General features: G+C 42.8%; 1 protein-coding gene across 1 annotated transcript; it reads right to left on the bottom strand.

Annotated features, from left to right (window-relative positions):
- Window positions 1-7,936: 7,936 nt before the first annotated feature.
- Window positions 7,937-9,907, bottom strand: LOC6048021 (26S protease regulatory subunit 6A). Its single transcript, XM_038265909.1, has 2 exons — window positions 8,418-9,907; window positions 7,937-8,138 (listed from the first exon to the last, which is right to left on the bottom strand). Exon 1 carries the CDS (start codon window positions 9,662-9,664, stop codon window positions 9,401-9,403), a length of 264 nt encoding a protein of 87 aa, XP_038121837.1. The 5' UTR covers window positions 9,665-9,907; the 3' UTR covers window positions 7,937-8,138; window positions 8,418-9,400.
- Between the last annotated feature and the right edge of the window lie 226 nt (window positions 9,908-10,133).

Consider the following 10,133-nt stretch of genomic DNA (forward strand, 5'->3'; position numbering starts at 1 on the left):
TACGAACAGCGACACAAAAGCACACAAAAAAATTAACCTGCATAATCACGATTTCGCGTCCCCACTTCCAGCGCACCAATGATGCTATTATTCGATTAGCACAATCACTCATCCGATACGAACAGCGACACAAAAGCACACCAAAAATTAACCTGAATAATCACGATTTCGCGTCCCCACTTCCAGCGCACCAATGATGCTATTATTCGATTAGCACAATCACTCATCCGATACGAACAGCGACACAAAAGCACACCAAAAATTAACCTGAATAATCACGATTTCGCGTCCCCACTTCCAGCGCACCAATGATGCTATTATTCGATTAGCACAATCACTCATCCGATACGAACAGCGACACAAAAGCACACAAAAAAATTAACCTGCATAATCACGATTTCGCGTCCCCACTTCCAGCGCACCAATGATGCTATTATTCGATTAGCACAATCACTCATCCGATACGAACAGCGACACAAAAGCACACAAAAAAATAACCTGCATAATCACGATTTCGCGTCCCCACTTCCAGCGCACCAATGATGCTATTATTCGATTAGCACAATCACTCATCCGATACGAACAGCGACACAAAAGCACACCAAAAATTAACCTGAATAATCACGATTTCGCGTCCCCACTTCCAGCGCACCAATGATGCTATTATTCGATTAGCACAATCACTCATCCGATACGAACAGCGACACAAAAGCACACAAAAAAATTAACCTGCATAATCACGATTTCGCGTCCCCACTTCCAGCGCACCAATGATGCTATTATTCGATTAGCACAATCACTCATCCGATACGAACAGCGACACAAAAGCACACAAAAAAATTAACCTGCATAATCACGATTTCGCGTCCCCACTTCCAGCGCACCAATGATGATATTATTCGATTAGCACAATCACTCATCCGATACGAACAGCGACACAAAAGCACACCAAAAATTAACCTGAATAATCACGATTTCGCGTCCCCACTTCCAGCGCACCAATGATGCTATTATTCGATTAGCACAATCACTCATCCGATACGAACAGCGACACAAAAGCACACAAAAAAATTAACCTGCATAATCACGATTTCGCGTCCCCACTTCCAGCGCACCAATGATGCTATTATTCGATTAGCACAATCACTCATCCGATACGAACAGCGACACAAAAGCACACAAAAAAATTAACCTGCATAATCACGATTTCGCGTCCCCACTTCCAGCGCACCAATGATGCTATTATTCGATTAGCACAATCACTCATCCGATACGAACAGCGACACAAAAGCACACCAAAAATTAACCTGAATAATCACGATTTCGCGTCCCCACTTCCAGCGCACCAATGATGCTATTATTCGATTAGCACAATCACTCATCCGATACGAACAGCGACACAAAAGCACACAAAAAAATTAACCTGCATAATCACGATTTCGCGTCCCCACTTCCAGCGCACCAATGATGCTATTATTCGATTAGCACAATCACTCATCCGATACGAACAGCGACACAAAAGCACACAAAAAAATTAACCTGCATAATCACGATTTCGCGTCCCCACTTCCAGCGCACCAATGATGCTATTATTCGATTAGCACAATCACTCATCCGATACGAACAGCGACACAAAAGCACACAAAAAAATTAACCTGCATAATCACGATTTCGCGTCCCCACTTCCAGCGCACCAATGATGCTATTATTCGATTAGCACAATCACTCATCCGATACGAACAGCGACACAAAAGCACACAAAAAAAAAATAACCTGCATAATCACGACTTCGCGTCCCCACTTCCAGCGCACCAATGATGCTATTATTCGATTAGCACAATCACTCATCCGATACGAACAGCGACACAAAAGCACACAAAAAATTAACCTGCATAATCACGATTTCGCGTCCCCACTTCCAGCGCACCAATGATGCTATTATTCGATTAGCACAATCACTCATCCGATACGAACAGCGACACAAAAGCACACAAAAAAATTAACCTGCATAATCACGATTTCGCGTCCCCACTTCCAGCGCACCAATGATGCTATTATTCGATTAGCACAATCACTCATCCGATACGAACAGCGACACAAAAGCACACAAAAAAATTAACCTGCATAATCACGATTTCGCGTCCCCACTTCCAGCGCACCAATGATGCTATTATTCGATTAGCACAATCACTCATCCGATACGAACAGCGACACAAAAGCACACCAAAAATTAACCTGAATAATCACGATTTCGCGTCCCCACTTCCAGCGCACCAATGATGCTATTATTCGATTAGCACAATCACTCATCCGATACGAACAGCGACACAAAAGCACACCAAAAATTAACCTGAATAATCACGATTTCGCGTCCCCACTTCCAGCGCACCAATGATGCTATTATTCGATTAGCACAATCACTCATCCGATACGAACAGCGACACAAAAGCACACAAAAAAATTAACCTGCATAATCACGATTTCGCGTCCCCACTTCCAGCGCACCAATGATGCTATTATTCGATTAGCACAATCACTCATCCGATACGAACAGCGACACAAAAGCACACAAAAAAATAACCTGCATAATCACGATTTCGCGTCCCCACTTCCAGCGCACCAATGATGCTATTATTCGATTAGCACAATCACTCATCCGATACGAACAGCGACACAAAAGCACACCAAAAATTAACCTGAATAATCACGATTTCGCGTCCCCACTTCCAGCGCACCAATGATGCTATTATTCGATTAGCACAATCACTCATCCGATACGAACAGCGACACAAAAGCACACAAAAAATTAACCTGCATAATCACGATTTCGCGTCCCCACTTCCAGCGCACCAATGATGCTATTATTCGATTAGCACAATCACTCATCCGATACGAACAGCGACACAAAAGCACACAAAAAAATTAACCTGCATAATCACGATTTCGCGTCCCCACTTCCAGCGCACCAATGATGATATTATTCGATTAGCACAATCACTCATCCGATACGAACAGCGACACAAAAGCACACCAAAAATTAACCTGAATAATCACGATTTCGCGTCCCCACTTCCAGCGCACCAATGATGCTATTATGAAATTGTAATTGATCTTGTAACTTAAGAAAAAGTGTACGATACATTATCGTGTTAAAAATTATGAATTAATATGAATAAAACTCTAGTGAAGCATGATTAAGGAGGAGGATTTCTGGAAAGTATAAAACTGGAAAAAGGTAAGAAAATCACAACGATTAATCTGATTTATTATCTAGTTGTGTTATTATTCAGTTGTGTTCATTTCGACACCGTCCGAACAAAAATCTTTTTTTTGTTTGTCAATCATTTCGAAATCTAGGAAGACGATACAGCTGCTATCCACATGTATCAGAAGTATATGGTATTGCTTTTGAAATTAAATGTACCAGAATTCAAAAATCATCAATTATTCTGATGAAACACATTATAAAAATCGGTTTAATATGATCAATCTTTCAAACCCTAAGGCAGAATTTGGGGTTTTTGCTGAATGGCACTATTTCGCTACCGCACATGGCAAAAGCTCTAGAACCCATGAGAATTATTTCATCTACTACAGCCAGCTCTACATTTGCTCTCGTTTCAAATAAAAGAAGAAATAAAAGAAATAATTTGAGAAAGTGGGAAGAAATGAGGAATTAGAAAAAATATGAAAATAATAGAATAATGATAAATTTTCGAAAATTTTATTGTAAAAACTCTGTAGCATTTGCAAATAAATATTAAAAGTTCAAATTTTACTTAATATGGTTCAATGACACTGAGATCAGTAAAAATAGTGCATTAAAAATTACTCAATAAATATTCCTTAAACAAAAAATAGATTGTTCAAGGTATTGATTATCTCAAAATCGTATAAAATTATAAAAATAATTCATCTTACAGAACACCAGGTAGTAATTTTTTCATCAGCACGACTTAGTGCTTCTTGCAGAGGCGGCGAGTGTAGATAATTTAGGTAATCTCAAATACTCAAAACATTAAAATTCGATATCTCTGGAACGAAACATATTCCTTTCTGTCGATAAGTGATTCTTATGTAAAATCGGACGGGGAATACGATGGTGAGGTCAAATTTATAAAATAAATAGGGCTGTTTTGAGATACGGCCATTTAAAGTTTTCAATTGCGCAATACAGGTAGAAAACATATTTTAATCTAAATTTTGATCACGGAAATCGATTCTACGTCCAATTTCCTTCAAAATTGAGTCTAAGACCGACCCTCTAAGATTTGTGGTTCCTGAGTTATCGTCGTTCGAAGATAGGGGTTTCGCTCAAAAATCGCCAAAAAGTCGATTTTTTGGGAGGGTACAAAAATGGAGGGGGTGGTCCGATTTGGATGAAATTCAGGATTTTTGCATGTTTTGATAGTCTTAACAGCTCTGCCAAATTTGAGCAGAATCGGAGATGGTAATTTTCAAATGGTGTTCCGCTTCAGGTGGAATGACCCCTATATTAGCTTTATTCGCCGCATCTGCTAGAAGCACTCGGGCGCGTTGATCAATAACTGCTACCTGGTTATTTATTGAAATATGATTTCATCCCAAATAATCATTAGCAAATTAGCCCACAGGACAGAGCAAGTGAAGCGACCCTCGCCTTACCAGAAAAATTCAAAGTAGATTTTCTCTGTTTTGTTAAAAGCGAAAATATTAGGTTTTGTATAACTACCTGTAAGACGAATCAGGAGAGATGAAAGAAAAGGGATGACAATAAAAAAAATCAACTAAGAGCGTATATGGATGATGCGACAGCACTTTTATGACCCACTTAAGTGGCACGCGCAGACTGGTGCCCGACAAGGATCAGATAAAAAGGACATGCGCGTCAAGAAAACAATAAAATTATCCTAGAGGTCCTGACGAGAAACAAATAAATAACAATATCTGTGAAAAAGGATAACAATAAAAATTACATTATCTATGGGTTAAGTCATAAAAGGACCTCGACTAATTTCGGGTCAATATTATGAGAACATCTGAGTTCTCACGAAAAGGGAGAATTAGAGCGCGGTGGAAAGAAATAGAACATTTATATTAGGATTTTATAAAATTAAGAGTGCGAGTAATAAAATAGGCCAGGATATCATGTATAACTTGGAAGGATTTTTAGAATGGGGGAAAAATAAATAAACAAAAAAAAGAGAGTTATATATTGTTGAAAAGAGAATTTTGGGAAAAAGAGAGAATTAAGGAAACTTTTCAGTATATCAAGAAAAATACAGGTTGGAGTGGGGGTTGTAAATGAAACAAAATATATTATATAAGTTAGAGGAAGATTTTTTGGAGAAAAACCGAAAAGGACGGATATATCATGCAACTTCAAAAACTAGAGTGGGGGTAAAAATATAAGATATGAAATAATTAAGTAAATAACTAGATTTAGTATAAAAACCAAGCTGAAATCAAGAAATGCGAAGTGTGGAGTTGAAGTGCGAAGTGGAGTGGAGTGAAGTCCAAGTCCAGTCGGAGTCGGAGACAAGTCAGTGAGTTGTCAACTTTGACCTTTTCCTAGAGAACTTGATTTCAGTTTTAGCTTATTAGGTTACAAATTGTAATTCTAAGCTAAGATAACTGAATAAAAATCAAATAGTATCTTTGAAAAGCCCGAAGTTGAAAGTGTTTAACTGTGTTACATCCGAAATATCCAGAGTTGCAGTGCCTTGGACCGGCCGCACGTTTCACAAGAATGACACGCAATATTGCGCGTATTCCCGAATAAGACACGCGGCATACCAGTCTCGAAACGACGCGCCGCACTTTCGGCAAATGCGCGCGGTCAAATCCCATACTGCGCGTTTTGTTTTTGTTGATCTTCTTCTTCCAATTGCGTGCATTGTTGCCGGGTATGTTTTTTATTGCACCAAAAGTGCATAAAATCGCTGGCAACAGTGTCTGCGGCACATTCTGAAATGCCGCGCGGCGTGTACCTTTGAGAGAAACGGACAATACAGGGTGTAACCTTTCTCAATGTTCCATCTGGTTTAAAATTAAAACACGATAAATGAGAACAAATGAAATATTGAAATTCCTTTTCCAATCCTTTCCATTAGCTGGTATTGAGCCCTACATGAGATAAAAAAATAAAAACAAGATTTAATATACCTATATCTGGCTATAAATATCCTTAAACGATAAGTTGATCCACCTTATTCCCAACAAAATGCCAGCTAGAAATCCCCCCCAACCTTGCTCCTCCAATTATGCCCGCTCGACCAAAACGTCACCGTGACAGACGTCGCTTTGGGTGGAATAAGCACGTGACGACGGCGACGACGACGAGGACGATGACGAGGAGGAGGCTGCTGGGTATATAAGCGCCGTCGTGCGACGTTGGCGCTCTCTTTTCGGTAATCAACCCTAAACGTACCGTCCGCGTGTTCCCCAGTGAAACCGGTATCTGCTAGGTGTACGTATCACCAGTTCGCGAAGGAAGTGACCTCTAAGTTTGAAGCGGCCTGTGCTCACGGTTTGACACCTCGACACCGGTCTCGATCCCTCCTGCACTGCGGACGGGTACTTCCGGCGTGACCAGGCGGTTGACGTCTCCATATTCCGCTACCACGCCCGGAAACTGTCGATAACTGACACCGCTTCCACGCCTCCCCGAGTGATCATCTGCATCGTTCACCGGTACTTCCGGTTGTCTGCTATCGCCCGGCGTGGCGTGACTTTGCCCCGAGTGCAAGCCGGCAGCGGAAGACACATTCGGCCTAAGGATCGCCGTCATCTTTACCACGTGCTCCTGAGGTTCCGGAGGGAGCCATCATCATCCCACCACCATCATCCGAGGTGGCCACCATCATCGTCGTCACCGTGCCACCATCCAAGTAAGTCCGTATGAGAACATCGTCCAGTTCTCCGAGCCAGAGGACGCAGCTGATCGGGTCGCCAGCCGGTGGACAGTCCGTAGGGCTGCATCGTGCTCGATCAACGTGGTGAGTCCGTAGGGGCCAAGCTACCTCCCCGAGCAAGTGGACGCCATCGACAGCTGTTCCGACACGTGGGCTGGGACGTCACCGGACGTCGCCCTCCGAGGATCTTCCCGTGTCCAAAGCCCTCACCCGGTCGGGTTGGAGGCCAAGCGGGCCCGCTTGGCGCCGTTACGGCGACGTGGAGGACGGGTGTGTAAATTGGGTGAGATCCCCTCCGTTAAAACCCTATTCCCTACCCCCACATAATAAGCAAACTTTGTAAAAATGTATGAATATAAATTTATTTTCTTACCATCTAATTTTTTAACTTTATTTCACTAACTCTGGTTAGTGTGCACCCTGAGAAACCTTTAAGTAGTTTCAAGGGCAGAATTGAATTCCCGCAGAGCTAGCAGGAAATTGCAATTGATCTTGTAAGTAACACTTAAGAAAAAGTGTACGATTCCTTATCGTGTTAAAAATTATGAATTAACAAGAATAAAACTCTCGTGAAGCATGATTAAGGAGGAGGATTTCCGGAAAGTATAAAACTGAAAAATGTAAGAAAATCACAAAGAATAATCTGATTTATTACCTGATGAAGATCAAATTCAGTTGTGTTGATTTCGACACCATCCGAACAATAATCTATTTTTGTTTGTCAATCATTTCGAAATCTTGGAAACGATACAGAAGAATGTTCCATAAAAAATCGGTTTAATATGATCAATCTTTCAAACCGTAAGGCAGATTTTGATATTTTTGTTGAATGGCACTATTTCGCTACCACACATGGCAAAAGCTCTAGAACTATTTCATCTACTACAGCCAGCTCTACATTTGTTCTCGCTTCAAATAAAAGAAGAAATAAAAGACATAATTTGATAAAGTGGGAAGAAATGAGGAATAAGGAAAAATATAAAAATAATAGATAAATAATGATAATTTTTTTAAAAATTTTATTGTAAAAACTCAACAGCATTTGCAAATAAATATTTACAGTTCAAATTTTACCTAATATGGTTCAATGCACGGGGTTGGGCACATGGTTGATCCGTAGCGCATTGGATTTACTTCCGTAAATATTTCGTAAATATCGTAAATACAGGCGTAAATATTATTTATCTGCACGATATTCGGAACAAAATTTTGTTCAGTGTGGATAGTGACAGTTCAGAACTGTCACTTGTTTGTTTCCTTCATTTACAAACTGACAGCGGGACCAGAAACGTCAGCACTTCTACTAAAGAAGCAAATGCGGGTGATGACGGCAGGACCGTCGATGAAGCGGTCCCTGCCGGCCGAACTTCCACCACCCTCACAATCCGACCGCAGCCGTTACCGCAAGCCCAACCGGACCCGGGCATGCTGAAGCTGCTCACCAGCTCGGAGAACCATGTCCGCGTGTTGGAAGCCCAAGCCGCCGCAGTCAGAAAGCCGGCAGCGTTGCACACCCCGCAGAACCAACGACGACGCAAGTGTGCTGGGGCAAAATAACGACCAAAAAGCACAAAACGTGGGAGGGCGACGGAACGTTGACCATCGTGGGCGGGAAGAGCGTCACGTTGGGCGACGAGGAAGGCAAGGTGATTGGGAGCTCCGGTTTGGTGAAGGGGGAGGAGCTGTAGGAGGGTTCGCGTTTGAACAAGGAGGTTGAACTGGTGGAGCGGATTGATGGGGAGGTGGCCAAGGAGAATGATGTGCCGGTGAAGAGGGTTCGATTCGAGACGAGAGGAGGGTTTAGGCCGCCGGCGGAGTCGATGTGCGCCGGGAGTCCGATTGTGGTGTCGACACGGGTGTCGAGCAGGTTGGGACGGTGGGGAGGAAGCGATTACGGAGGACTTTGTTCCGTTGACGATGCGGGAGCCTTCGTTCGATCAGTGGAAGTATAACAAAGGGTTGCGTTCCGTACTGCGTGGCTAAGCATTTGCGGCCTCACCAGCGGGAAGGGGTGAGCTTTCTGTACGAATGCGTTTTGGGAATGAAACGCGAAGACTCGGAACAGTTTGGAGCGATTTTGGCCGACGAGATGGGACTGGGGAAGACGTTGCAGATGTTGGCGTTGATCTACACCTTGAAGAATCAGGGACCTTACGGGCAGCCGATTGTGAAGCGGGTTCTGATCGTGACTCCGAGCAGTTAGGTGGACAACTGGGATCGAGAGATAACAAAGTGGTTGAAGCAGGAACGGATCTTTACGTTCATCGTGGGGCCGAATAGCAAGTTGAAAAAGTACGCGCACTTAATCGCAACCCAACGAGTTGTCGCATGGGGGGAGAAGGGAGAGGAGGGGGCGGTCAATATCGTTTTTTTTTCATCATATCTAACAATACAAAAAAGCTGATTTCACAAATAAAAAGAAATTAAACCAATGGCGACTTTTCCTTGGCCAGTTCGGAGGCATCCCAGACGAGCTTGGCACCGTCTCCGATGAACATCTGCACCAGCTACTGGCCGGCCAGCTTCAGGTAAGTGGACTTCGGTGGATGAATTCTCAGGTTCTTGAACTTGTTCTTGTACGTCGTCGGCAGCACGACGGCCTCAATCAATTTCTGGATTTGCCTGTCCAACCCGCCAATGTCCGAATACTGCTCGGTCGGCCGGAAGAGTCTCCGCTTGGAGTCCAGCACCACCACCGCCCCGTCGTCCTCCGTCTCATGAGGGTCCACGTCCAGCAGCTCGATCGACTTGTCCTCCTGGGTTACCACCATCTCGATTGCTGGTGCCTTACTGAGTCCGGAACACGCACTAAATTCAACACAAAACAATGGAAAATCCGGATTTACTACGACGAAGCTGCTGGCCCATGAAATTGCCGGATGATAATAGAGCGCCAGCAAATCGCCCGGCCGGGAAATGTAATAGAGACAGATTGATTTTTTTGTTGTTTGTAAACAGTGCGCGCGTTTGCGATGACAGCTGTGAAAAACACTGAAATAAAATTCATAGAGGAATTGTGTATGCACGTAAATATGGATGCACATACGGATTAACTTATGACATAAATGCAATATATTTGGAGCAGCGTTGCCACATGTACAGATTTATCTGTCATGGTACAGATTTTCAGCAAAGATCTGAGTACAGAATCTGTACGTACAGATGACAGATATTTGGGTCACCGTACAGATTTGTACAGATTTTCAGATAAAACAGATTTTTACTCAAAGTGATATAATT

Source organism: Culex quinquefasciatus, chromosome 3, assembly GCF_015732765.1.
Source record: "Culex quinquefasciatus strain JHB chromosome 3, VPISU_Cqui_1.0_pri_paternal, whole genome shotgun sequence".
NCBI lineage: Eukaryota > Metazoa > Arthropoda > Insecta > Diptera > Culicidae > Culex > Culex quinquefasciatus.

Excerpts from the sequence above, each read along its gene's own strand:
- LOC6048021 (XM_038265909.1), bottom strand. The coding sequence starts at position 9,664 with ATGGTGGTAACCCAGGAGGACAAGTCGATCGAGCTGCTGGACGTGGAC.